At 63.9% G+C, this 27,962-nt stretch overlaps 2 protein-coding genes and 1 long non-coding RNA gene across 5 annotated transcripts; 2 read left to right on the plus strand and 1 right to left on the minus strand.

Annotated features, from left to right (window-relative positions):
• Positions 1–1,354: 1,354 nt before the first annotated feature.
• MYADM (myeloid associated differentiation marker) lies at positions 1,355–7,625 on the plus strand. The gene is made up of 2 exons (XM_039510103.1): positions 1,355–1,506; positions 5,364–7,625. Exon 2 carries the CDS (start codon positions 5,375–5,377, stop codon positions 6,278–6,280), a length of 906 nt encoding a protein of 301 aa, XP_039366037.1. The 5' UTR covers positions 1,355–1,506; positions 5,364–5,374; the 3' UTR covers positions 6,281–7,625.
• A 7,275-nt stretch (positions 7,626–14,900) lies between these two features.
• On the plus strand, positions 14,901–23,892 carry LOC120388403. Its single transcript, XR_005590563.1, has 3 exons — positions 14,901–15,053; positions 16,255–16,450; positions 23,200–23,892. It is a non-coding gene; the product is annotated as an uncharacterized LOC120388403 (long non-coding RNA).
• LOC120388317 (beta-2-glycoprotein 1-like) lies at positions 16,488–27,921 on the minus strand. Of its 3 annotated transcripts, XM_039510089.1 has the most exons (8): positions 27,755–27,919; positions 25,298–25,453; positions 24,755–24,940; positions 21,468–21,579; positions 21,051–21,127; positions 20,046–20,225; positions 18,673–18,876; positions 16,488–18,154 (listed from the first exon to the last, which is right to left on the minus strand). In XM_039510089.1, exons 1-8 carry the CDS (start codon positions 27,816–27,818, stop codon positions 18,090–18,092), a joined length of 1,044 nt encoding a protein of 347 aa, XP_039366023.1. In that variant the 5' UTR covers positions 27,819–27,919; the 3' UTR covers positions 16,488–18,089. The 3 variants fall into 3 exon arrangements, with proteins under 3 accessions (XP_039366023.1, XP_039366024.1, XP_039366025.1); XM_039510090.1 differs by lacking the exon at positions 25,298–25,453 and having other exon boundaries at positions 27,755–27,921; XM_039510091.1 differs by lacking the exon at positions 20,046–20,225.
• Positions 27,922–27,962: the final 41 nt, after the last annotated feature.

The following is a 27,962-nucleotide window of genomic DNA, read 5'->3' on the forward strand; positions in this document are numbered from 1 at the left end:
ATCCACCCCAGGGGCCCATCCACCCGGCGTCCTGCCCCTCAGATCCACCCCCGGGGCCCATCCACCCAGGCGTCCTGCCCCTCGGATCTGCCCCCGGGCCCAATCCACCCCCTATCCTGCCCCTCGGATCCGCCCCAGGGGCCAATCCACCCCGTTGTCCTGCCCCTCGGGTCTGCCCTCAGGGCCCATCCACCCTGGTGTCCTGCCCCTCAGATGCGCCCCGGGGCCAAGCCATCCAGGTATCCTGCCCTGCCCCTCAGATCCACCCCTGGGGCCCATGTACCTCGGTATCCTGCCCCTCGGATCCGCACCGGGGCCAATCCACCCCAGTATCCTGCCCCTCGGATCCACCCCCAGTGCCCATCCACCCTGGTATCCTGCCCTGGCCCTCGGATCCGCCCCCGGGGCCCATCCACCCGGGTATCCTGTCCCTCGGATCCACCCCAGTATCCCACCCCTCGGATCCGCCCTGGGGCCCATCCACCCCTGTATCCTGCCTCTCAGATCTGCCTCAAGGGCTCATCCACCCTGGTATCCTGCCCCTCAGATCCCCCCGACCCCCCAGGGCCAGTCCACCCCGGTATCCTGCCCCTGGGTGTGGAGCTCTGGGGGTCTGTGTGCATGGGGGGTGGGAGCTCTGGGGGATTGAGGGCTGTGTGCATGGGGTGCATGGGGCTCTGTGCATGGGGGTGGGAGCTCTGGGGGATGGGGGCTGTGTGCATGGGAGGATGGAAGCTTTGGGGGTTGCAGGAGCTGTGTGCATGGGGGTGGGAGCTCTGGGGTTGCAGGAGCTGTGTGCATGGGGGTGGGAGCTCTGGGGTTGCAGGAGCTGTGTGCATGGGGAGCTCTGGGGGTTGCAGGAGCTGTTTGCATGGGGGGAGCTCTGGGGGTTGCAGGAGCTGTGTGCATGGGGGGGTGGGAGCTCTGGGGGTTGCAGGAGCTGTGTGCATGGGGGGGTGGGAGCTCTGAGGGTTGCAGGAGCTGTGTGCATGGGGGTGGGAGCTCTGGGGTTGCAGGAGCTGTGTGCATGGGGATGGGAGTTCTGGGGTTGCAGGAGCTGTGTGCATGGGGGCTGGGAGCTCTGGGGTTGGGGGGCTGTGTGCATGGGGCTGGGGAGCTCTGGGGTGTCTGCCGGGGCGAGGGGAAGTGGGGGTACATGGGGGGAGTCGGGGGACACGGGCAGGGGGTTATGTCCCTAGTCCCTCCCCGGGGTCCCGTCTCTGCCTGTAGGGCGGGAAGGGGAGGGCGGGGACACACACGCTGCCCCGGGTTGGCACGTGGACGCCGCTATCCCGGCTGGGCGGGGTGTCTGCCCCCCCCCCCAGCCTCCGCCCTTTCCGCCCTGAGCGGAGAGACCCCCCCTGCCGCGCCCAGCCGCGCGCTTCCAAATCTCTGCAGCTAGCGCGCAGCGGAGCAACCAGCGCCCCAGATCCGCTCCAGCCCCCCAGCCGCCTCTCCGGGCCCCCAGCGCCGCCCCCCAGCCGCCTCTCCGGGCCCCCCAGCCAGGTAAATACCCTGCTCCGTGCGCCCCCCGCTTCCTGCGCAGCGCGCCTAGAGCGCAATGGAAACGTGTCTGGGACACCCCCAGCTCTGGGAGCGGCGTGGGGGGGTCAGACTCTGTGTGGGGCTTGGATCGGAACCGAGGGGTTATTTTTTTGGGGGGGGAGCGGAACTTTTTGGGGGACCCAGCACAATGTGGGGGTTGGGGGTATCACCGTTTTTGGGGGGTGTGTGGGGAGGATGAGGGGTGTGTGGCTTGGGAGGATTTCTGGGGGGGTTAGTGGGGGGTGAGTGGAGCATGTGGGGGCTGCAGCGTGGGGGTGACTCCGTGCTCGGGTGGATTGGAGGGGTCCATTGCGATTTGGGGCTGGGGGGCAGCCCCTCTGGGGGCTGGGGGGGGATTGGTCCCTCTGGGGGGTTGCCATGCCCCTGTGGATGGCAGGATATTTTGGGCAGCTCAAGGGCCAGCCACACCCTGGCTGCACTGAGATCTGGGGGGGACTGTCAAATCCGGGGTGCAGCATTTGTGGGGCCACCCCTGTGTCCCCACCCAAAAACCCCACCACAGGACACTGCCCCCATGCCTCTTAACATATCCCCCCCCATAGGAATTTTGGCCCATCACTGGGGTAAATATTTGGCCGGGGGGGGTTACCCCACAAAAAGGAGGGAGCTGTAAAATCTCAGCCCCCTAGAAGAGGGGATTGTGGGGGGGATGACTGTGACCCCATATAATTTATCCCCTGACCTCTCGGCCCCTTGAGTGACATGGGAGGGGGGGGTCACGGCTGGGGGAAGGAGTTTACCAGGCAGTGTCTTTCTGTCTGTCCCACTGGCGGGTGAGCCCTGCAGGGGGTGGCGGGCTGGTGGGGCGTGTCCGTCTGTCCCGCTGCCCCCTACAGGGAGGGCTCAGAACTGCCCCTGGTGGGGTGGGAGGGAGGTCACACAGCATGGCAATGCAGGAGCCCCTCCTGGCGGGTTCTGCGGGCTAGGGAGGGAGAAGTGTGGGCTAGTGGTTAGAGTGGGTGGGGCCCTGGCATGAGCAGGGTTGCCTGGGCCGTGGGTTCTGCCAGCGAAAGCCGAGACCTGCCCAGGGAGGCGTGAATCGAAGTGTTGGCGAAGGGGAGGGGTGGGGGGGCTTTCGTCCAGGCTGGTGGCACTATGGGGATCTGCTGCCTGGCGCCCGCAGACCTCACTCAGAGGGCTCGGGGTGGTGAGCCCCGTTTCACCGCTGGGGAAATAGGGGCACAGAGCGGGGTAGTGGCTCGCCCCAGGTAGCCCAGCAAAGCAGTAGCAGAGCCGGAGAATGGACCCAGGAGTCCTGGCGCCCAGCCCCCGCTCTAACCACTAGACCCCACTGCCTGCACAGAGGCAGGACAGAACCCAGGCATCCTGCTGCGCTCGCCTGCTGGGGAAGCCCAGCCTTGTTTCAGGCCTGTGCCCAAGGCCCTGAAATGCCGAAGTGAGGTGGAAAATAACATGCTGGGGTTGGGTTTTCTCTAGGCCTTATAAGGGCAGTGGCTGCAGGCTGCCCCCCCCCCCAACCCCACTGCCCTTCCTCCCCCTCCCTTTGCCCCTCCTCTCTGGCCCCCAGCCCAGCACTACCCGAGAGACCAAGGGAGCCGCTCTGAGACAGGCAAGCACTGGTCTAGTGGGTTGGCTGCGGGGGCTGGGAGCCAGGACTCCTGGGTTCCATGGTCAGGGAGGAGCAGGGCTCCCGGCCCAGTTTCTTAGTTTCTTCCCAGGAAAAAGCAGGATCCAGTGTCTGGCCCCCAGCGTCATGGGCAAGGCCGGGGCGGGGCGATTTTCCAGCCACCTCTCCCGCCTGACAGGCACCGACATAGCGGATCTGTGCGAGGGAGGGACCAAGAGGAAGTGACATGGCTCCTACTGGAGCCATTAACCGCCTTCACCATCACCCTCACCCCGGCTGTCAGTGTCCAATTAACTTGATTGAGTGATTGGTTCTCCCAGCCCCTCCGCTCCTCAGAGGTGGGGAAACTGAGGCAGGCAGCGGGGCAGGAGTGGTGCAAAGGGTGCAGTGTGTCGGGGGTAGAACCCAGGAGTCCTGGCTCCCAGCGCTCCCCTCCTGCCCCCACCCCCACTCTAACCACTAGACTCTCCTCCCCTACCATCAGGCTGGGCCCACTGATCCGCTGTGGGGGGACCCCAGGACTGGGGTATGGGAACAGGTCTCCCTCCCAGCCTCCAGCTCTCACTCCTCCCTGCCCCCCCTTCATAAACCATGTGTGTCCCTTTAACCCCCCCCCCCAGTTCAATCTGAAGGTTCCTGGCCTGCCCCAGGGGCTGAAACCCTTTCCCCCCCACATCCAAGCGAGCAGGGGGAGTGGGGCAGGGGGGCAGTGGGTGGAAGCTGGGTGGGGAGGGAGCAGGGGCAGCTTTGGGTGGCAATGGGTAGCAGCGGGACATATTGGGGAGCAGCTGTCTGACCACTTGGTTTGGGGGAGGGACCTATGTGTATCTCCCCCCCCCCTCCATGACAGGATATTTCTGGGCCTGGCTGAGCAGTTCCAGCTGTTAGAGTTGAGGGGAGGGGGTCCTGGCTCCTAGGATCCAGACAGGGCCGAAGGGGGAGGTGCTGGCCCTCAGGACACTGGGTGGGGCCAGAGGGGGGGCCTTGGATCTCAGGACCCAGGCGGGGCCGGAGGGGAGGCCTTGGCTCTCAGGACCCGGGCGGGGCCGGAGGGGGCCCCGGCGCCCAGGACCCGGGCAGGGCCGGAGGGGGGGACGGTGGCTCCCAGGACCCGGGCGGGGCCGGAGGGGGGGACGGTGGGTCCCAGGACCCGGGCGGGGCCGGAGGGGGGGGCGCCCTGGCTCTCAGGACCCGGGCGGGGCCGGAGGGGGAGTAGGTGGGTGCTGGCTCTCAGGACACTGGGTGGGGCCAGAGGGAGGGACACTGGCTCCCAAGATGGTGTGTGTGTGGGGGGGGAGCGCTGGCTCCCAGGTCCTGGGTGGAGCTGGAGTGAGGGCACTGGCTCCCAGGACCCAGGGCAGGGCTGGAGGGGGGGGGGGGACGGTGGCTCCCATGACATGGGTGGGGCCGGGGGGGGGGCACTGGCTCCCAGGACCAGTCGGGGGAATCTTTCCCTCTGTGAATTTGCCCTATGCCCGGCAGTGCCCCCGGCACAGCTTGGACCCATCCCCCTCTCTGCCATGCAGCCTCAGGGGGCCCCCATCATGCTCCCATCTTTCTGTCCCAGCCCAGAGCCCTCCGTCACTCCTTCCCTCTCTTCCTCCATCTCCCTTTCTCCTCCCCAATTCACGCGCCAGAGATGCACACTCCCACCGCCCCGTGCTCTCACCACTAGCCCCCACTCCCCTCTCAGAGGCAGGGAGAAAACCCAGGAGTCCCGATTCCCAGCCCCTCACGCTGTAACCACTAGAGCCCACTCCCCTCTCAGAGCTGGGGAGAGAACCCTGGAGTCCTGATTCCCAGCCCCCCACCCCCCTGCTCTCGGGGAGAGAACCCAGGATTCCTGGCTCCCAGCCCCCACTCTAACCACTGCCCCCCATTCCCTCTCAGAGCAGGGGAGAGAACCCAGGAGTCCTGGCTCCCAGACCCCTTTCCCCAAGTTTTTCAGCCTGGCGCTACCCACAGGGCACTGGGGTCAGGAACCCCAAGGTCAGCTCAGCCGGGCCCTGCCAGTGAGTGGGGATGGGGTGTCTGCCTTGGACCAGAGGCACTGGAACAGCCGCCTGAGAGAGAGTGTGTGTGTGTGTGTGTGTCTGTCTGTCTGTCTGTCTGTCTGTCCCGGCTGCCCCCTGCTGGAGTGGATGGAGATTGCCCGGCTCTGGGCACATGCCAGATTCCTGTACCGCACCCTGACTCTCCTCCTCCCCAGGTGACCCCACCATGCCGATCCAGCGCGTCAAGTCCGTGGGCAACACGCAGGCTCTGACCTCGCAGCTGGGCATCGTCCGCCTGCTGGAGGCGCTTTTCGCCTGCGTCACCTTCAGCCTGGTGGTGCACCAGGGGGGCTGGGGTGGCCGTAACGGTGACTGGTGCATGTTCTGCTGGTGCTTCTGCTTTGCCATGACGCTGCTGGTGCTGCTGGTGGAGTTCGTCGGGCTCCAGCACCGCATACCCGTCTCCTGGAAGAACTTCCCCATCACCTTCGCCATGTACGCCACCCTCATGTGCCTCTCGGCCTCCGTCATCTACCCGGTCACCCACATCCAGCACAGTGCCGCCTATGGCAAAACCAAGGACTACCGCATCGCTGCCACCGTCTTCTCCTGCCTCACCTGCCTGGCCTACTCGGTGGAGGTGACCATGACCCGGGCCAGGCCGGGCGAGGTGACGGGCTACATGGCCTCCGTGCCCGGGCTGCTGAAGGTGGTAGAGACCTTCGTGGCCTGCATCATCTTCGTCTTCATCAGCGAGCCGGTCTCCTACAACAGCCACGAGGCGCTGAAGTGGTGCCTGGCCGTCTACTGCATCTGCTTCATCCTCTCGCTGGTGGTCATCGTGCTGTGCATCGGGGAGTGCACCGGCTGGCTGCCCTGCGCCTTCAATAAGTTCCTCAGTGGCTACACGCTGCTGGCCGTGCTCATGTACGCCACGGCCACCGTCATCTGGCCCATCTTCAAATTCGACAGCAAGCAGGGTGGCGAGCCGCGCCGGCCCTCCTCCTGCCGCGACAAAAGCTTCTGCTACTGGGATAAGTTGGTGGCCATCGCCGTGCTGACGGCCATCAACCTGCTGGTCTACCTGGCCGACCTGGTGTACTCTGCCCGGCTCATCTTCATCCAGGCCTAGCCGCGCCGGGGCTGCTGGGATGGCTGGGGGTAAGGGCTGGGCTCCCACCGGGTTCTCCGGATCTCATCTGTCTGTCTTGTTCTCTCATTCATTTCTCTTCTTTTCTTTCCTTCTTCTTGCATCCTTTTTCTCTCTCATTTATTTTTTCTTTCTTTCTTTTTCTTTTTCTATTTCATTTACTGTCTTTATCTTTCATTCATTCTTTTCCTTTATCCCTCTTGTCTTTCTTATTTATTCTTTGCTCTCTTGCTTTTCTTTCATTTCCTCTCATTCATTCATTTATTCGTTTCCTTTTTTTCCTGTCATGTATTTATTCATTTATTTTCTTTCTCTCTCTTTCGGTCGTTCTCATTTATTCCTCCTTTTCTTGGAGCTCTCTCTCACTTTCTTTTCTTTCACTTAGTCTTTTGTTCTTTTACTCTCATTTTCTTGCTTTCATTCTTTTTCCTTCTCCCCCCCTCCTCCTCCCCAGCACTCCCCGTCCAGGCGTACCCACTCCCTTGTAATAACAATGTTATTCTTTTTGCCTTAGCCCGGCCCTTTAAGAACCCCTTTGCCTCCCCTCCACGGTGGCTGGGGGTGGGAGTGGGGGAGGAATCATGGCTGACCACGGGCCATTCTGTACCTTTTCTCCAGCGGGAGCTGCGGTGGATGAAAAATTAGTGGCCTGGTGGGCAGGGCCCAGTGACACTGGGGCCTTTTAACCCAACACCTCCAATCCCAGAAGAAGTGGGGGGAGGAACAGGGGGGAGGGCAGGAAAGAGGTGACAACTCCCCTTTAATGGAAATATTTGTCTAGTGATTAAAAATGCTTGCCTGCCGGCATCTTAAAGGTAATGGGTGCACTCTGCACCTCCTAAGAAAAAGCCACTAGTGGTTAAACAGCATGCAGCCTTTAATGAAAATATTTGTCTGGAGGTCAAAATCCCCTTGCCTGTTGGAGCCTTAAAGGTAAATCACAGAATCAGCCCTCTAGCTGGAAATTTAAAAGCAGCAAAAAAACCAAAAAAAAAAACCCACCCCAAACCCCATTTGCTTGGTTCTTGAATATTTATCCAGGGGTTTTAAATAGTCCTGGCGGCCATTATCTTAAAGGTGATGTCGCCGGACCTGTGCCTCACAGTGCTAGAATGTAGCTAGCTGCTTACATCTGTCCAGTCTCTCTTTTTGTATCATTCATCTGGTTTTTTTTATACATCTATTTTTTACACTGGTATAAACGCAGACAAAAAGTATTATGGTCCTCGCTGCAAGTGTTGGTGTCACCATTGAGGTAGCAAATTACAGGAGGTGGGTTAGATTTGTATAAATATATAGAGAGAAAACAATAAATGACTGAAAGATACTTTCTGTGTTTGTCTGTCGTCTCTCCTGTTTAGAGCTTAGGGCAGGAAGATGAGCAAGGAAAAATGGCTCAGGGAGGGCGGAGAATGGGGCACGGGGCCTTTCCCCTCTAGGGGGCGCCAGCTCCCATCCCGCCCCAGGGCAGGGACTGGCTGGCTCAGGGGGGCAGGGAATGAGGCGCGGGGCCTGTCCCCTCTAGGGGGCGCCAGCTCCCGTCCCGCCCCAGGGCAGGGACTGGCTGGCTCAGGGGGGCAGGGAATGGGGTGAAGGGCCTTTTCCCCTCTAGGGGGCGCCAGCTCCCATCTGGCCCCAGAGCAGGGTCTGGCTGGCTCAGGGGGGCAGGGAATGGGGCATGGGGCCTTTCCCCTCCAGGGAGCGCTGGCTTTGATCCCACCCAAGAGTTGGGGGGCAGGCTGGCTGGTGGGGTGAACATGGAAGAGGAGCCATGTGGGGCAACCCCCGGCCGTGAAAGGCTTGTTTCTCTGCAGAGGCTCCGGCTGAGGCTGGGCGTGGAGAAGGGACGGGTCCGGCCCAGTGGAAATTCCAGCTCAGAGCTCCTCTGAACGCAGCTGTTGTTGTTGCGTAGGGATGGGCCGGGGAAAGACCCAGAGAGAGGATATGTCACCATCTCCCGCGCTGGCAACTCGTCACCACCCTGGCACGGCCCCACCCCAGAGACGGTTGCATCTCAGCCCTGCACAAGGGATCGGCATATACCCAGCCCCTGCGCCCCACCCCAGAGGTGGCTGAGTCCCAGCACCGGGAGAGGGGTCCCCGTATACCCAGCCCCCGCGCCCCACCCCAGAGGTGGCCGCGTGCCGGGTGGCCGGGTGAGGTCATTGCTATGTATAGCTGGGGGGCTCTGTTTTCCAGCTCGGGGAGGAGCTGGCTCCGGGGGCTGGTGCCAGAAGGGGCTGGGCAAGGCTGGCCTGGAATGAGGTGATTCCTACAAACAGCCCTGTCTGGGCTGGGAAGGAGTGACGGGAGGCGCTGCTGTCTGGCTAGTGTTAACCCCTTCCTGCACTCTCCTCCCCTGCCAGCCCTGTCCTCCACAGTCAGGGGAGAGCATCAAGGGGAGAACCCAGGACTCCAGGAGTCCTGGCTCCCAGCCCCCTCTGCCTTAACCACTAGACCCCACTCCCCTCCCAGAACCAGGGATGGAACGCAGGGGTCCTGGCTCCCAGTCTCCCCTGCCCCAACCACTAGACCCCACTCCCCTCCAGAGCCAGGGATGGGTCTCAGGAGTCCTGCCTCCCAGACCCCCCTGCCCTAACCACTAGACCCCACTCCCCTCTCAGAGCCAGGGATAGAACCCAGGAGTCCTGGCCCCCAGACCCGCCTCCCCTAACCACTAGACCCCACTCCCCTCCAGAGCCAGGGATGGGACCCAGGAGTCCTGGCTCCCAGCCTCCCCTCCCCTAACCACTAGACCCCACTCCCCTCCCAGAGCCAGGGATGGAACCCAGGAGTCCTGGCTCCCAGCCCCCCCCCCCAACGCTCTAACCACTAGACCTGTAGCCCATCCCGCTAGCGGTGGCATTTGATTTGGTGCAGCATTAGCCTCTGGGCCCATATGCCATAAGGCACGGGCGTAAACGGTTCAAGTAAAGCTTTGAGGCCTAATGGCCTGGCAGCCACCCTGAGTTTTGGGGCACTGGGACCAGTGGGCTCAAGGGGGGGGGGTGTGATACCAGGTTCTGGGGTCGCTTAACCCCGAAGCTGCCTTGGCAACTGACCGGCGCGTGTGGTAACAAGCGACACTCGTTAAGCCCCTCAAGTCTAGGACAAGGGCCGGCCGACGTGGGCAGGGCACGAAGGTTTGATACGGACCCCGACCAGGAGGCTGGGCCTGGCTCTGAACACACAACCAGCCTCCCAGGTGCGAGGGCCAGCGGGCCAGTTTGCCGGGCCCGGGTCAGCCTCTCCCCCAGGACGGGTACGTGCGATGGGCAAGGCCTGGGCCGAGGCAGCCCGGGATTTCTGCTGGCCTTCGGGTGGGCCGGAGCGGCTCTGTCTTTACCGGTTGCGCTGAGGAATGCGGCTGGAGCCCTGCTCGGCCTCGGGGGCCGGCGGGGGGAGCGCAGTGGGGTTCCTGACCGGACGTAGGATGTGGGAACCTTGATTCTGGGACAAGAAGCCTCTTGGAGCTGAGGAGAGAACCCAGGAGTCCTGGCTCCCAGCCCCTGCCTGCTCTAACCACTAGACCCCACCCCCCTCCCAGAGCTGGGGAGAGAACCCAGGAGTCCTGGCTTCCCAGCCCCTGCCTGCTGTAACCACTGGACCGCCCCCCACTCCCAGAACTGGGGAGAGAACCCAGGAGTCCTGGCTCCCAGTCCCAGCCCCCCCCCCCCCCAACGGTTTTTAGCCTGGATGAGTCAATCTGTTCTCAGGAAAGGGAGGTTTATTGGTCCCGGGGGGAGGGGGAGGGGGGTGCGTCCGCCTGTGAGTCAGGGACCAGCTATTCTCGGCAGGCACCTTCACCCGCCCAAGGCTGCTGGGTGCAGGGGTGGAACGGGACCTACTTGGGGTGCCCCACAGCAGGCAGCGCACCCCACACTGCCCCGGCCCAGCATGCACTGGGGCATCACCCAGCCATCGCCCCCCCGTAGTCCCTCCCTCCCCCAACCCCTCCATTCCTCTACCCACGACCCTACCCATCCCCCCACCCGTCCCTTTACCCAGCCCTGCGTCTATCCCTCCCCCACACCCCTCCATCCCTTTCCCCCACACCCCTTCATCCCTCCTACAAAACCCTTCCTCCATCCCTCCCTTTACCCAGCCCTTCCTCCATCTCTCCCCCACACCCCTTCCTCCATCCCTCCCTTTACCCACCCTCCATCCCTCTCCCCACCCCTTCCTCCATCTCTCCCTTTACCCAGCCCTGCCTCCTTCCCTCCCCCACACCCCGTCCTCTCTCCTGCCCACACCCCTTCCTCCATCCCTCCCCCCCACACCCCTCCATCCCTCCTACAAAACCCATTCCTCCATCCCTTCCCCAACCCCCTTCCTCCCTCCCTGCCCCCACCCGTTTCTCCATCCCTCCGCCCACACCCCTCCATCCATCCCTTTACCTACCTCTCCATCTCTGCCTTTACCTGCCCCTCCATCCCTCCTTCAAAACCCCTTCCTCCATCCCTCCCTTTACCCATCCCTCCATCCCTCTCCCCCACACCCCTCCATCCTCTGTCTTTACCTGCCCCTCCATCCCTCCTACAAAACCCCTTCCTTCATCCCTCCCCCCACATCCCTTCCTTTACCTGCCCCTCTATCCCTCCCCCAGCACCCCTTCCGCCATCCCTCCCTTTACCCAGCCCTTCCTCCATCCCTGCCCCCACCTCTCCATCCCTCTGCCCACACCTCTCCACCCCTCTCTTTACCCCACCTCCCACCTCCCCCATGCAGCAGGTCCTGTGAGTGCAGCCTGGAGACAGGGTGTGGGGAGTGGGTCTCTGGGAAGTCAGGGAGGGGGGTGAGCTGTGAGGGGGTGGGGAAGATCTCTGGGTGTGGGGGGGCACTAGGGAGTGGGGGGGTCTGTGGGGGGTGCTGGGCAGTTGTGGTGGGGCTGTGGGCAGGGGTGGAGGTGGGCAGGGCGCTGTGCATTTGTGGGAGGGCCTGGGGGGGCTCTGGAATCGGGGGGGGGGTTCCAGTGTTGGGCAGGGGGGTTGTGTGGCACGGCATGGGCCTGCCCCAGAGGGAAACGGGCATATTGGCAGCACAGGGCCGGGCAGGCCACTGTGCATCTGCCAATCACTGGTTTGTAAATCGTGCCCTGCGCTGGGCTGGGCAGAATGGGGCCACCCCTGTCATGTCAGGCCCCATCGCTCCCAGCCGGCCCCTCTCTCCAGAGACTGACACCCCCCCATGCCCCATCACCCCCAGCTGGCCCCTCCCTCTGGGGACCGACCCCCCCAAGCCCCATCACCCCCAGCCGGCCCTCCTCTGGGGACCAACCCCCATGCCCCATTGCCCCCAGCCAGCCCCTTGCTCTGGGGACCGACCTCCCACGCCCCATCACCCCGGCTGGCCCCTCGCTCCCGGGACCGACCCTCCCATGCCCCATAGCCCCCAGCCGGCCCCGGTCTCCAGGGACCGACCCCCCATACCCGATTGCCCCGGCCGGCCCTCGCTCTGGGGACTAACCCCACGCCATGCCCCATCGCCCCCGGCTGACCCCTCGCTCCAGGGACTGACCTCGCCATGGCCCATTGCCCCCAGCCAGCCCCTCGCTCCAGGGACTGATGCCCCCACGCCATGGCCCATTGCCCCCGGCCAGCCCCTTGCTCTGGGGACCGACCCCCTGCCCCCATGCCCCATTGCCCCCGGCTGGCCCCTGCTCCGGGGACCGACCTCCCCACGCCATGCCCCATTGCCCCTGGCCGGCCCCTCGCTCCAGGGACCGACCCCCCCACGCCCCTTTGCCCCCGGCCGGCCCCTCACTCCGGGGACTGACCCCCCACGGCATGCCCCATTGCCCCCACGGGGGCCCCACAAATATGTTTGGTGCCAGCGGCCCACAAAAGGTTAATCTGGCCCTGCCCCGGGCTGCAGCCCCCTCCCCTGTGTGGAAGCGGCTGAAACGCTGGGGCTGCAGCGACACCTGCTGGCTGGTGTGAGACCAACAGAAAACAGCGCCCCCCCCGGCAAACCCTGCGCTTCCCTCCCACCCCCCCTCAGCTCTGCCTCTGAGACTCCTGGCGAGGAGTGGGGGGTTGATGGGTTAGAGGGGGCGGGGCTGGGAGCCAGGACTCCTGGGTTCTATCCCCGGCTCTTGCATTCTTGTGCTGTATGACACTGGCCATGTCGCTGCCCCTCTCTCTGCCTCAGTTTCCCTACCTGTGTCACAGCATCCCCACCCTGGGCTCCTCTGTTACTCTCCCCCATTGCCCTGGGGGGGGGTGTGTGTGCCGCCCCTCCTGGCCCCAAGGGCTGATGGGAACCACGTCTTCCTGGGCTGTTTGTTCTACTTCCCTTCCCCCAGCCCCCGGGGTTGGGAAATCCTCCCCCCTCCCCCCCCTCCCCACCGCAGCTGTTCCCTGGACTTCTGATAAGGCCCCTGTTCCCCTCCAGCCTGTAATCATTAACCCTCAGGGCCATGGGCAACCTCGAGCGCAGGACATAGCCTGCCCCCATCTCCCCGGTATCCCGCCCCTCCCTGCCCCCCCGGGCCCATCTCCCCCGGTATCCCACCCTCTCCCTGCCCCCCGATCAGCCCCACAGGCCCAGTTACCCCGGTATCCCGCCCCCTCCCTGCCCCCATGGCCCATCTAGCCCGGTATCCCGCCCCCTCCCTGCCCCCATGGGCCCATCTACCCCGGTATCCCGCCCCTCCCTGCCCCCACGGCCCATCTACCCCAGTATCCCAGCCCCTCCCTGCCCCCACAGGCCCATCTACCCCAGTATCCCCGCGCCTCCCTGCCCCCATGGGCCCATCTACCCCGGTATCCCGCCCCTCCCTGCCCCGATGCCCAGTTACCCCAGTATCCTGCCCCTCCCTGCTCCCGATCTGCCCCACAGGCCCAGTTACCCCGGTATCCTGCCCCCTCCCTGCTCCCCGATCAGCCCCATGGGACCATCTACCCCGGTATCCTGCCCCCTCCCTGCCCCTGATTAGCCCCATGGGCCCATCTACCCTGGTATGCCACCCTTCCCTGCCCCCAAGGGCCCATCTACCCCAGTATCCCGCCCTCCCTGCCCCCAAGGGCCCATCTACCCCAGTATCCTGCCCCCTGATTAGCCCCACGGGCCCATCTACCCTGGTATCCGGCCCCCTCCCTGCCCCCAAGGGCCCATCTATCCTGGTATCCCGCCTCCCTACCCCCAAGGGCCCATCTACCCCAGTATCCCACCCCCCTGCCCCCAAGGGCCCATCTACCCCGGTATCCTGCCCTCCCTGCCCCTGATTAGCCCCATGGGCCCATCTACCCTGGTATGCCGCCCCCTCCCTGCCTCCAAGGGCCCATCTACCCTGGTATCCTGCCCCCTCCCTGCTGCCTGATCAGCCCCATGGGCCCATCTACCCCAGTATCCTGCCCCCTCCCTGCCCCCCAATCAGCCCCATGGGCCCATCTACTCCAGTATCCCGCCCCATCCCTGCCCCCCGGAGCAGAGCCACGGTGTTACCAGATTTGCCAGTTACTCTGGGGTTTGTTCATTAATTACAGTTACTCTTTGGGGAGGAGGGAGGTTCTGCACGTCTATCACTGCGCTGCTTGTGTCACCTGCGTTCTCACACGGAGACCCACTTGTCCCCGCTGCCAGTCCCCTCCCAGACCCTGCAGGGCCTCGGTTCCCCTGGGCTGGGTTCTTCCAGCCCCGGAACCTGGGACAGACGGATGGACCCACCCACCCCCCTGGTTACTCAGCACTCCCAAGCTGCAACCCTCAAATGTCCCAGGTTCAGCACGTGCCTATCCCCACCTTCCCGTCCCCATTGCTCTGGCAGGAACCCACGTGATGAGCAAACCCCCCAGGATTTTGGGACGCTGCCGGGCTCTTTAGCTTAGGTACAAGGAGCGTCGCTGCAGGGTGAATGGAGAAGCCAAAAAACATTCACAGGGGTGGGGTGGGGGGCAGAGCGAGAAGGAACCAGCTTAACCATGAAAGTTATTTATTGCCAGGTAATAACCACGGGGGAGCCAAACAAACAGAACAGTTATAATATCACATCGAACCTAAATGTGATTCTAAAAGGTTTAGGAAATTAGAACTGGTCACACCCGTCAGGGTCAGAAGGTGACACCTAGCGCGAGCGAGAGCTGGGTTCTCACCACCCCGGGAAGCTTGAATCCATCGGGGGTCCCAGGTGGTGGTGGGAGCTGAGGGTGCGGAGGGCTGGAGACGGGCAGAGCCCCCAGCACGATCGGTCAGGAGCAGATGACGTCCCGATGGAACTGATGCAGATTGTGGATCCGGGCACCAGAGCACTGACTTGAGCGTGGGAAGGGGCTTTTGCAGGGCAAGATCAATGGCTCGAGGGAGACACTAGTGTTTGCGGGTAACTTGGTGGCTCAAGGGAGCTTCCCACAGTTGTTTTGTTCAGGCTAGACAGCAGGAGCTGGTCAGTCCTGGGCCTGGCTATGGGCGTGTTCCTTGTGGGGAGCTCACGGTGCAATTAGGGAGCTTCACCATTTTGGATCCCAATCAAGGATTCGTTACTAGAATTGGGCTGATCACCGCTGAGCTGGGGGTGTGCAGGCCTGGGCTCATTAACACCTGGAGCAGAGATCCCCCAGCATGCACTGCTTCCCGGCTTCGCTTTTCCCAGAGTGCCCTGCGGTTCTTGCTTCGGAAGCTCTGGTCTCCAGGCTGTGCTGCTGGAGATGCCTCCTTGTCCCATCTCCCATGCACGAGGCCAGGGGAGTTTCCTGAATCCTGTCTCCCTTGTCCCAGGGGTTTCGGTGGGTCGTCCACGGCCTTTCCATTGCTTTTGGTAAGTCTGTCGGGTGATCGGCTTTGGGGCAAGCAGAGGCTGGGGGTGGGGGTGGGGAGGTCAAGGTCTTTTGTGAGTCAGACAGGCTGGATAGTGCACCCTGGTTCCCCAAGAACACAGAGCTGACTAGTATCCTGCCCCCTCCCTGCCCTCTGGACCACAGCACAGGCCCATCTACCCAGGTATCCCACCCCCTCCCTGCCCCCTGGACCACAGCACAGGCCCATCTACCCAGGTATCCCACCCCCTCCCTGCGTCCCAGACCAGAGTCACAGGCCCATCTACCCTGGTATCTCATGCCCTGCCCCCTGGATCAGAGCCACGGGCCCATCTACCCCGGTATCCCGCCCGCTCCCTGCCCCCCAGACCAGAGCCACAGGCCCATCTACCCTGGTATCCTGCCCTGTCCCTGCCCCCTGGACCAAAGCCACAGGCCCATCTACCCCCGTATCCAGCCCCCTCCCTGCCCTCTGGACCACAGCACAGGCCCATCTACCCCGGTATCCCACCTCCCTGCCCCCAGACCAGAGCCACGGGCCCATCTACCCCAGTATCCTGCCCCCTCCATTGCCCCTGGACCAGAGCCATGGGCCCATCTACCCCAGTATCCCACCTGCTCTCTCCCCCCCCCAGACCAGAGGCAGGGGCCCATCTACCCCGGTATCCCACCCGCTCCCTGACCCCCAGACCAGAGGCACAGGCCCATCTACCCTGGTATCCCACCCCTCCCTGTCCCCCAGACCAGAGCCACGGGCCCATCTACCCCAGTATCCCACCTGTTCCCTGCCCCTCAGACCAGAGGCATGGGCCCATCTACCTCGGTCTCAGACAGTGGTCAGCTGTAGCTGTGTCAAAGTGAAAGGAGGAAGATACCAAATGCCCCACCTGGGCAATGGAGGAATAACTCCCCATAAGGAAAGGCTGCTCTGGCCCCCTACTCCCCCCACACTTAATGCGTCTGGGGGAAGAGGGACCCCTCACACCCCTTCCTGACCTCACTCTGGGCCCAGGAGGTTCCCCTGCCCCGAGCCCATGCTGATCATGTGTCGGTCAGTTCCGCAGGCTAAAGGCGACACGTCCCGGGTTTAACAGCAGGGGTCACCACGCCTGTGGTTGGGGGGTGGGCAAGCAGCTGTGGTCTGGGGTGGGACAGGGATGGACACACTGATCCCCCCCCCTTCCTTGTCCCTCTCCCTCCCAGAGTCCTTCACCTCCATGCCCCTGCTCTGTTTGTGCGTGAATAGTACCAGGTCTTTGGCCTTTTGTTCCCTGGCTGCCTGCACTGGACGCTGCCCAGGCCTATTCCAGGAAGCCGCCTGCCTGGGAGAAGGAGACGTGTGAGCCCCCCCTCCCCCCAATGCCACCACTCAGCCCTGGGGAATTTGACTCCCCCCCAGGTATGTTTCCTGGGAGAAGGATTTTGGGGTGTGGTGGCAGAAGCACTGGGGAGGAGGGAAAAGGGGGACCCCTTGCAGCAGGGAGCTTCCCAGCTGAACCCTGAAATTATCTGTCAAGGGAGAGTTCCCCTGGCTGAACCTCAAAATGAGCTTACAAGGGATAATTCCCTGTGTTCAACCCAGATATTTTCCCATAGCAGGGAGATTTCACCTGGTGAACCCTGATATGAGCCCAGAGGGGTCCCCCTGAGTGAACCCCAATATTATCCCACAGGGCAGGGGGTCCCCTGGTGAACCCCCAAATATTATCCCATAGCAGGGAGATCCTGGGTGAACTGATATTATCCAGGGGGGCCCCTGAGAATGAAAACTGTTACCCTCTGGGGGGGATTCCCTGGGTGAACCCTGATATCAGAGGGGTACCACCAAGTACCCTGATATATCCCATAATGCGGAGTTCCCAAGGTGACCTGTGCTATTATCCTGTAGCAGGGAGTTCCCCAGGTGACCTCTCATATTATCCTATATGGGGAATTCCCCCAGGGTGAACCCTGATATGCCGTAGCAGGGATGTCCCTGGGTGACTCTGATATTATCCCATAGCAGGGAGTTCTTCTGGCGAACCCCAAGATCATCCATTAGTGAGGCATTTCCCTCCCCACCCCAGTCCAGGCCCCGGAGGATTCTGGGAGAGATTTCAGCATCTTGCTTTGTTTTATTTCTCTACTAAAAATGGCAACCTCACAGCCAATAAATACAAGTGAACATACAGCCCCCGGCCTGCCCCCTTCCCTCTCCAGAGAGCAGAGACGGCCGCAGCTCGGCCCCCCCACCTCCTGCCACAGAGATGGGCTCGGAGTCCACTCCAGGTGTGAAAATCCAGGCCGGGATTTCACTGAGGCCACATGGAGGAGAAAACCCGGCACTGGATTGTCCTGGCTGCTGAATGGACTCGACTAGATTCCCCAGCCCGTCCTATGCGGGGGAGAGGAGGGGAGGGAAAACCCGGCACTGGATCCCACCGCCAGCTGGAATGGAGTTGCCTGGATTTTCTATCCTCCCCCCAGGAATGGCCTGCCAGCCCCCCCCAGTTTCTATTGGGGTCAGAGATGGGCTCTAAAGCCAGGACTGGATTCCCCTGCTGGCTGGAATGCACTGAATGGGGGCAGGGAAGCCCCCTACCACTATCCCTCCCCCCCAGCTCTTTCACGCCCAGCATAATGGGGCCCTGGTACTGACGGGACCTTTCCACGACGGAAACTTTGCATGACGGAACCTCGCACGATGGGACCGTCTCACGATGGGTCTTTGGCACTGCAGCCTGTGCATGATGAGGCTCTCGCACGATGGGTCCTTTGCACAACGGGGCCTTTGCACGATGAGAACTCACACGCTGGGGCCCTGGCATAGCAGTCTGTGCATGATGGGGCCTTTGCACGATGGGCTCCTCACACAACTGGACCTTTGCACAAGCAGCCTTTGCACTCTGGGGCCCTCGCACGAGGAGCTTTCACAGGATTGGTCCTCCCCCGAAGGGACCATTGTCCAACGGGTCCCCTGCTGGCCGCTGGCTCCTCCCTGCCACGTGGGCGGTCCATCCGGTCAGGCTGTGTGTGGGTGTCGGGGGGCTGCGGGGGGCTCAGCAGGGGTGGATCTCGGACACCACCCGCTTGGGGAAGAGCTGGTACTGCAGCCACGTGGGCTCTGAAACGAGACGGGGGCGGGTGAGGAGGGGAGTGGGGCTAAAATACCCCAGGAACCCCTGCAGCTCCCCTCTGAATCCCCCCACACCCCACAGGGCTCCCCCCCTCAGCTCTCCCCTCCAGGATCCATCTCCCCCACCCCCTGTCCTGTGGACATACCCCTCCCCCCACAGCTCTCCACCCCACCCCTCTCCTGCTGCCTCCCTACAGCTCCCTGTCCCCACACAGCCCCCCAGTAAATCTCTCACCCCCACGGCTCCCTCCCTGCCCCCCACTTACCCATAGCCCCCCCACGGCTCCCTCCCTGCCCCCCACTTCCCCATAGCTCCCCCCACGGCTCCCTCCCTGCTCCCCACTTCCCCAGAGTCCCCCACGGCTCCCTCCCTGCTCCCACTTCTCCATAGCCCCCCCATGGCTCCTTGCCTGCCCCCCACTTCCCCATATCTCCCCCATGGCCCCCTCCCTGCCCCCCCTTTCCCATATCGCCCCCCCCGGCTCCCTGCCCCCCCGGCCCCTCACCGTCGTAGCAGGCCGGCAGGGGCAGCAGGCCGTCGAAGCAGCGTGAGGGGGCCGGGTAGCTGCAGCTCTGGGTCTGGTTCTGGCTCCGGCAGTAGAAGGTGACGATCTCCCCGTGCTGGACCTGCCCTTGTGGGATCTCCTGGATCCAGAGCTTGCGGCCCTGGTAGAGCACACGGCTCCGCTGGGCTGGCACCACGCAGCGTGCTGGGGGGAGACGGGATACTGGGGTAGATGGGCCTGGGGGCTGATCCGGGGGGATGGGAGGAGGCAGGATACCGGGGTAGATGGGCCCAGGGGCTGAGCCAGGGGGATGGGAGGAGGCAAGATACCGGGGTAGACCGGCCCCGGGGCTGATCCCGGTGGGGGGGGATGGGTGGAGGTGGGATACCGGGGTAGATCGTAGATGGACTCAGGGGCTGATCCGGGGGGATGGGAGGAGGCGGGATACCAGGGTAGATGGACTCAGGGGCTGATCCAGGGGGGATGGGCGGAGGCGGGATACCGGGGTAGATGGGCCTGGGGGCTGATCAGGGGGATGGGAGGCGGTGGGATACCAGGGTAGATAGGCCCATGGCTCTGGTCCAGGGGACAGGGAGGGGGCGGGATACCAGGGTAGATGGACTGGGGCTGATCACGGTGGGGGGGGATGGGAGGAGGTGGGATACCGGGGTAGATGGGCCCTGGGGCTGATCCGGGGATGGGAAGAGGCGGGATACTGGGGTAGATGGACTCAGGGGCTGATCCGGTGGGGGAGGGGAGGAGGCGGGATACCGGGGTAGATGGGCCTGGGGGCTGATCCAGGGGATGGGAGGAGGCGGGATACCAGGGTACATGGGCCCATGGCTCTGGTCCAGGGGACAGGGAGGGGGCGAGATACCGGGGTAGACGGGCCCAGGGGCTGATCATGGCGGGGGGGATGGAAGGAGGTGGGATACCGGGGTAGATGGACTCAGAGGCTGATCCAGGGGGATGAGAGGAGGCGGGATACCAGGGTAGATGGGCCCGGGGGCTGATCCCGGGGGATGGGAGGAGGCGGGATACCGGGGTAGATGGGCCCAGGGCTGATCCAGGGGGATGGGAGGAGGTGGGATACTGGGGTAGATGGGCCCGGGGGCTGATCCAGGGGGATGGGAGGAGGCGGGATACCGGGGTAGATGGGCCCAGGGGCTGATCCGGGGGGATGGGAGGAGGCGGGATACCGGGGTAGATGGGCCCAGGGGCTGATCCGGGGGGATGGGAGGAGGCGGGATACCAGGGTAGATGGGCCCGGGGGCTGATCCGGGGGGATGGGAGGAGGCGGGATACCGGGGTAGATGGGCCCGTGGCTCTGGCTGGGGGTTCTGGGCAGGAGGCGAGCGGGGGAGGGGCAGTACCTCTGCAGAAGGGTCGGGGCGACCAGGTGCCGTTGCCCCGGCAGGTGACCCGGTTGGAGCCGTCCAGCAGGTAGCTGCGCTTGCAGAGGTAATAGACCAGCTCCCCGGCCCGGTACTGAGGCTTCTCCACCGCCACCAGGTAGCCCCCGGCGATGTCCCCGGGGGGCGGGCAGAACACGGCTGGGGGAGAGACTGGGTCACGGACAGGCCCCGGGCATGGACAGAGCAGGGCGGCGGGAGGGAGGGAAGGAAGGAAGGACAGAGGGCTGGGTGGAGAGATGCAGGTTGCCTGGGGGGTACATGGATGCGGGAGGATCGGGGGGGGGGTGGATCAGGGTGTGGGGGGTGGGTGGCTGGAAACGATGTGGGGGGTAGGGGGATGCAGGGTACATGGGAAGGATGAGGGTATGGGGGTGGATGGCTGGAGGGGTGTGTGTGGGGGGTAGGGGGATGCAGAGTATATGGGGTGGATGGGGGTGTGGGGAAATGGGGGTGTCGGGGTGGATGGCTGGAAGGGTGTGAGGGGGTGGATGGAGGTGTGGGGCTGCTTGGCTGGAAGCAATGTGGGGGGTACAGGGATGCGTGGGGGGGGGATCTCCCTCTCTCGGGCATTGCTCCCTAGCTCCCTCACGCCCAGGGGCGGCTCTAGGAATCCCGTGGCCCCAAGCAGGGCGGCGCATCGCGGGGCGCGCTCTGGCGGTGCCGGTCCCACGGCTCCGGGGGACCTCCCGCAGGCATGACTACAGAAGGTCTGCCGGAGCCGCCTGCCGCCCTGCCGGCAAAATGCCGCCCCACGCGCGCGCTTGGCGTGCTGGGGTCTGGAGCCGGCCCTGCTCACGCCCCCTTCCAAGAGCACCGTCCCAGCCCCCCACGTTCCCTCCCAGCTGGGAGGGGGCCCGGCTGGCGCTAGAGCCCAGGAGGATGGGCCAGCCCCGGCATGGGGGCAGACGGGGAGAGGGAGAAACCGGGACCTCCCCTCCCCTGCCCCCCCTTTGCCTGACTCACGGTGGCAGGTCGGGGCGGGCCCAGACCACTCCTGGTTCTCCTGGCATCGGATGGTCTCGGGGCCCTCCAGCCGGTACCTGTGGGACGGGAGGGAGAGGTGAGGTTGGAGATGGGGCTGGGCCCTCTGAGGGGCTGCGGGTCGGGAGGGGCACCGGCAGGGCTGGGGGGAGCCCAGGGCTGGGCTGGCAGGGGCTGCGGGTTGGGAGTGAGGGGCACCAGCTGGGCTGGGCTGGCATGGGCTGCGGGTCGGGAGTGAGGGGCACCAGCAGAGCTGGGCGGGGGGCTGGGCTGGCATGGGCTGCGGGTCGGGAGTGAGGGGCACCGGCAGAGCTGGGCGGGGGGCTGGGCTGGGCTGGGCTGGCAGGGGCTGCGGGTCGGGAGTGAGGGGCACCGGCAGAGCTGGGGGGGGGAACTCACCCGCGCTTGCACTTGTACCGCACCTCCCCGCCTGCCCTGTAGGAGGCGCCGCTGTGAAAGCCATTGCTGGTCTCTGGCGGGGGGCCGCAGAAGGACGCCGGGGTCAGATCCCCTGGAACAGAGAATGGAAGGGGGAGGGGAGTCAACTGGGGGGGGGTCACCCCTGTCTCGCAGCCAAGTTCCTCCCCCCTTCACCCTTAGCATCCTCCAGACACAAAGACCCATTAAAGGCCTCAGCAAGGAGAATTTTTTTTTAGGTTCCTTCCCCTTTAACACCAGCAGGGGGCGGGGCGGTCTCCCTTTAAGAGACAGGCCCTTGCCCCGCTCTCTACCAATAGGCCCCGCCCCTTTCCCATTTGCCCCGCCCTCTCAGTAGACTCCATCCCCATTGGGCCCTTCAGTGTCCCTGTAAGTCCTGCACTTCCCTTATTTGGCCCCTCCCTCCCCCATCTGGCCCCTCCTTCGCAGTGTAAATGCCTCCCCCTCCCAGCAGGCCCCATCCCAGTCCACATTTGGCTCCTCCCCTTATTTAGCCCCGCCCCTCCTTCTCCAAAGGGGCCTCCCCCCCCCCTTGTAATTCCCAGACAATGGGGGGAACCCCATGGGTTTTGCTGGGAGTAGGTCCCTCCCCGCTTGCTGCTTCTCCCGGACTCCTGGGTTCTGCTCCCCCCCAACAGGCTCAATCTCTCTCCTGGGTGGCATGGGGAGGGTGGGGGGATAAAGAAGACTTTGGAGCCCAAGGGTCAGAGTTCACCTTGGAGTGGAGGGGTCACCCAATTTGGGGGTTCAGCATTTAGATTGAGGATCTGGCTCTGACTTTTTTTTGTGGGTGGCAGCGTCTGGGGCTCAGAGGGGAAAGTTTCTCTTATTTCACTGGCGTTTTAGGGAGGAGGCAGAGTCCTGGCTCTGAGGGGAAAATTCAGGGCAGTCAATTGGTTTTGGAGGTGAAGGTTTTGCCTCCCAGCCCCGCCCCCCATTGTCCTTCCAGAGCTGGGATAGACCCCAGGAGTCCTGCCCCCGCCCCATTCTGACCACTAGACCCCAGTCCCCTCCCCTAGCCGGGGAGAGAACTCAGGAGTCCCGGATCCCAGCCCCCCCGCTCTGACCACTAGACCCCACTCCCCTCCCAGAGCCGGGGAGAGAACCCAGGAGTCCTGCTTCCCAGCCCCCTCGCTCTGACCACTAGACCCCACTCCCCTCCCCGAGCTGGGGAGAGAACCCAGGAGTCCTGGCTCCCAGCCCCTCCCCCAAGTGTACTGTTGTGGGGGGCGGTGGGACGGTTTCCATCTGGCCCAGAGCTGGATCCCTCCGGGGAGGTGGCCCCTTAGCCCTATTTAGCACAAGCCCCCTTGCTCCAGATGCTGTGTCCCCTGGCTCCCCCTGGGGGCGGGCTGGGGGAGGACGTGGGACCAGGATAGCTGCTTTGCCTCTGTATCTAGGTCTCCGCTTGCCAGGGGATCCGTTACCCTTGAATCGGCCCCGGGACTCATCCTGATCAGCTCACTACCTAGAGAGCAGCCTGCCCTTGGCAACTGCCAACGTGAGTGGCTGGGAGCCAGGACTCCTGGGTTCTCTCCCCAACTCTGGGAGGGGAGTGGGGTCTAGTGGTTAGAGCAGGGGGACTGGGAGCCAGGACTCCTGGGTTCTATCCCCAGTTGTGGGACATCTGTAAAGAGACCAGGATACAAGAAAAAACAATCCAGGACCTTGTGTGTTGGTTTTTATGTTACAGTGTCGGCAGCTGATGTTGCAGGGTGGAAGGTGGAGAAGGCTGGAGCTGTGAGGTGATGTTGTGGGGTGTTGGTGACTGGTATGCGGTGATGGTGTTGATGTTGGCCGCAGGTGGTGGGTGTGGGGGACACTACTGTGTTTTGGTAGTTTGTGTCGGGTGACCGTGTTGGTGTTTGGTTCTGGGAGTGAGTGATGGTGTTGAGTTTTGGGGGCAGGGTGACAGTGCTGGGGACAGGTATTGGGGTGTGGTGACCATGTTGGGGTCAGGTGATCATGATAGGGCAGGTGCTGGGTGACAATGTTTGGGATGGGGTGATGGTGTTGCAGGTGGGTGGGGGGTGATGGTGTTGGGAGTGGGGTGATGATTTTGGGTGGGGTGACAGTGATGGGGGCTGGTATTGGGTGACAGCATTGGGGTCAAGCGATTGTGTTGGGAGTGGCTGTTGGGTGATGGTGTTGGAGCGGGTGTTTGTTGCAGAGTGACAGTGTTGAGAGCGGGTGTTGGGAGACAATGTTAAGGGTGGGATAAGGGTGTTTAGGGCAGGTATTGTATGATGGTGTTGGGGCAGGGTCACAGAGCTGGGGCAGGTGTTGGGTGATAGTGTTGGAGGTCGGGTGACAGTCTTCGGAGTGGGGTGACAGCTTTGGGGGTGGCTGTTGGGTGACAGTGGTGGGGTGCAGTGACAGTGATGGGGGCAGGTGATGTATGACGGTGTTGGGGCAGGGTCACAGAGCTGGGGCGGGTGTTGGGTGATAGTGTTGGAGGTCGGGTGACAGTCTTCGGAGTGGGGTGACAGCTTTGGGGGTGGCTGTTGGGTGACAGTGGTGGGGTGCAGTGACAGTGATGGGGGCAGGTGATGTATGACGGTGTTGGGGCAGGGTCACAGAGCTGGGGCGGGTGTTGGGTGATGGTATTGGGGGAAAGATGGTGGCATTGAGGGTGGTTGTTGGGTGATGGGGTTGGGGCGGGGTGATGGAGGCAGGGGTTGGGGGCAGGGTGAGGGGGTTGGAGCGGGCTGACGGGGTTGGGGGCGGGTGTTGGGTGCTGGTGCTGGGGGAAGGTGATGGGGTTGGGGGCAGGGTGGTGGTGTTGAGGGTAGCTGTTGGGTGGTGGTGTTGGGGCGGGGTGACAGGCTTGGGGAGGGGTGACACAGGTGGGGGTTGGGAGCAGGGAGGATGTTGCGTAATGGTCTTGGGGGCAGGGTGGTGGAGTTGGAGGCGGCTGTTGGGTGATGGTGTTGGGGCGGGGTCACGGGGTTGGGGCAGATGTTGGGTGACGGGGTTGGGAGCAGAGTGATGGTGTTGGGGGTGGCTGTTGGGTGGTGGGGTTGGGGGTGGGGTGACGGGGTTAGGGGCGGGTGTTGGGTGACGGGGTTGGGGGTGGGGTGATGGGGTTGGGGGCGGGTGTTGGGTGACGGGGTTGGGCGTGGGGTGACGGGGTTGGGGGCGGGTGTTGGGTGACGGTGCTGGAGGTAGAGTCACGGTGCTTGGCACTGGAGGGTGGATGATGGCGAAGCCCCCGGCTGGTGACCGGTGGTGGCGTCCCCGTCGCTTACGTTCGCAGGGTGCCGGCAGACTCCACTTCCTGTCCCCTTGGCATCGGCTCAGTGCCGCTCCCTCCCCTTTGGACAGCCTGAAGCCCGGCTGGCAGGTCACCTCCATGAGGGCCCCGAAGCTGCGGGAAGCCTGGGCCAAACGCGGCTCGGCGTTGTCAATCTGCACGGGCCACGGGCAGGTCCGGCCTGCGAAGGACAAAACCAGTTGGGAGGGAGGGAGCCAGGACGCCTGGGTTCTGTCCCAGTTCTGGGAGGGAAGTGGGGTCTAGTGGTTAGAGCAGGGGGGGGGATGGGAGCCAGGACGCCTGGGTTCTGTCCCAGTTCTGGGAGGGAAGTGGGGTCTAGTGGTTAGAGCGGGGGGGGATGGGAGCCAGGACTCCTGGGTTCTGTCCGGGCTCTGGGCAGGGAGTGGTGTCTAGTGGTTAGAGTGGGGGAGCTGGGAGCCAGGACTCCTGGGTTCTGTCCCGGCTCTGGGAGGGGAGTGGGGTCTCAAGGTTAGAGCTGGGAGGGGGGCTGGGAGTCAGCAGCAATCCTGGCCCCTACTAGGTGTCACACAGCTCAGCCCGCAGTCCCCATCACACAGGCACTGCCTGCGGCCTGAGCAGTCGCGGTCCTGGGTGCAGGTCCTCTGGCAGGTCTGGCCTGTTCCCTCCGCCGGCTCCTCCCTCCGGGCTGGGCAGAGATTGGGCCCATCTGTGCCTGGCAGGACACGAAGGAAGCTGTGAGAGTGGTTTGTATAGGTGGGGAAACTGAGGCACAAAAGGAGGGGAAGGAAGTCACAGCAAATAGAACCCAGGAGTCCTGGCTCCCAACCCCACTCCAATGCTAACCAGGGCTGCCAGGGGGTGGGGGGCGGGCAAGTGGGGCAATTTGCCCCAGGCCCCGCAGGGGCCCCCATGAGAGTTTTCGGTGGGTCCTTCAGTGCCGCCGACCACCCCTGGAGTGAAGGACCCGCTGCCGAAGACCCGGAGCATCTTTGGTGGCAATTCGGTGGTGGGTCCTTCAGTCGCTCCGCGACCTGCCGCCGAAGTGCCCCGAAGACGTGGAGTGGAAGGACCCCCCTCTACCGAAGACCCCAGGCCCCCTGAATTCTCTGGGTGGCCCTGACTCGAACCCACTAGGCCCCACTCCCCTCCCAGAGCCGGGGATAGAACCCAGGTGCCCTGGCTCCCAGTCAGCTGTTTCCACGGGGATCCCCACCCAGTACTGCTAGAAATGGGGAAGTTTGAAGTGGGAGGGGGTGGGCCGCATACAAACATTTCCCTCCGAAGCCCCCCTGACTCTAACGAGAAGGGCCCCTGCAATCCCCACCAGCTGGCGGGGCAGGTCTGCACCTGCCTCCGAGCCCTGGGGGGTGGGGGGGGGGGAGTGGGTGCAGAATTCTCCCCTCCATACTGGCTGGGTGTCCATCCCCCAGACACCTGTCTGTCACCTGGCCCCATACACCATCCATCCTCATACCTCTTTCTCTCTCTATCCCCATCCACCCATCTATCGATCTGTCTATCCCCCTTTCACCCCCTCTGTCTAGCTCCACCTATCCTGCCTGCACCGTGGTGGGGGGGCCTGGGGCTCGGTTCTCTGGAGCTGAGAACTGGGGCCCTCCCTGGTTTCTAGCAAAGGGCTGTTATAAAGACCCGGCCGGGACAATTACCTGGGAACAAAATCATATGCGATAAGGGCAGGCGGCTGAGCCAGACCCACTCCTGGAGGGGGGGGGCAGGGTCAACCCCTCCAGTCTGTAGCCCCCCCTTCCCAGGGATGTGTGCGGGATCCCCCCTCCAGCCTATAGCCCCCCTCCCTGGGGATACGGGATCCCCCCTTCCAGTCTATAGCCCCCTTCCCCAGGGGGTTGCGGGATCCCCCCTCTACAACTCCACTCCCTGCAGGATCCCCCCTCCAGTCTACAGCCCCCCTCCCCAGGGGGTACGGGATCCCCCCTCCAGCCTATAGCCCCCTCCCTGGGGATACGGGATCCCCCCTTCCAGTCTATAGACCCCTTCCCCAGGGGGCTGCGGGATCCCCCCTCTACAGCTCCACTCCCTGCAGGATCCCCCCTCCCTGGGGATACGGGATCCCCCCTCCAGCCTATAGCCCCCTCCCTGGGGGTACAGGATCCCCCCTTACAGTCTATAGCCCCTTTCCCTGGGGGGCTGCGGGATCCCCCCTCTACAGCCCTGCTCCCTGCAAGATCCCCCTTCCAGTCTACAGCCCCCCTCCCTGGGGTTATGGGACCCCCCCTCCAGCCTATAGCCCCCCTCCCTGGGGGTATGGGATCCCCCCTTCCAGTCTACAGCCCCCCTTCCTGGGGTTACGGGATCCCCCCTACAGCCCCCCTCCCTGGGGTTACGGGACCCCCCCTCCAGCCTACAGCCCCCTTCCCTGGGGTTACGGGACCCCCCCTCCAGCCTACAGCCCCCCTCCCTGGGGGTACAGGATCCCCCCTCCCAGTCTATAGTCTCCTTCCCCAGGGGGCTGCGGGATCTCCCCTCTACAGCCCTGCTCCCTGCAAGATCCCCCCACCAATCTACAGCCCCCTCCCTGGGGTTACGGGATCCCCCTCCCAGCCTATAGCCCCCCTCCCTGGGGGTACGGGATCCCCTCTTCCAATCAATAGCCCCCTTCCCCGGGGGGCTGCGGGATCCCCCCTCCAGACTACAGCCCCCCTCCCTGGGGGGTAGGGAAGGGGGTGGAAGGACCCCTTGGGGGAGGGGGGGAAGAGGCGGGGAGCCTGCGGGGGGGGTGTTCCCTAGTTGGGGAGGACAGGCCTGAGGCCGGGGAAGGGGACGCGAGGCCAGCGGGGGCGGGGGTAGGAGATGGGCTGGTGGTCGGGGGGAAGTGAGCTGGGGGGGGTTACCCTGACGAGGGAGGGGAGAAGGGAGGACACCGGCAGGCGGGGGAGGGGAATCGGAGGGGAACCCTCAGAGAGGGGAGGGGGAAGCATGTGAGCCCGGTGGGGGGAAGGGATGGGGAGCCCTGGGGGGGTCCCCCACCCCTCACCTGTGGTGCAGTGACTGCCCCAGGGAAGCAGAAGCAGCAGGAGGAGGGGGGCACCGTGGGGCATGGCGGGCGGAGTCCTGCGAAGTCCCTGTGAAGCCAGTGCCCCGGGGCCTGGGTATATATCGCCCCCTCCCCCTGGTTATCGATTAACCACCCCCCGCCGGGGACTCTGACCTCCCGGCCAGGCACCCAGCAGCAAAACAGCCCC

The sequence above is a fragment of the Mauremys reevesii genome, linkage group 22, assembly GCF_016161935.1.
Source record: "Mauremys reevesii isolate NIE-2019 linkage group 22, ASM1616193v1, whole genome shotgun sequence".
Classification (NCBI taxonomy): Eukaryota; Metazoa; Chordata; order Testudines; family Geoemydidae; genus Mauremys; species Mauremys reevesii.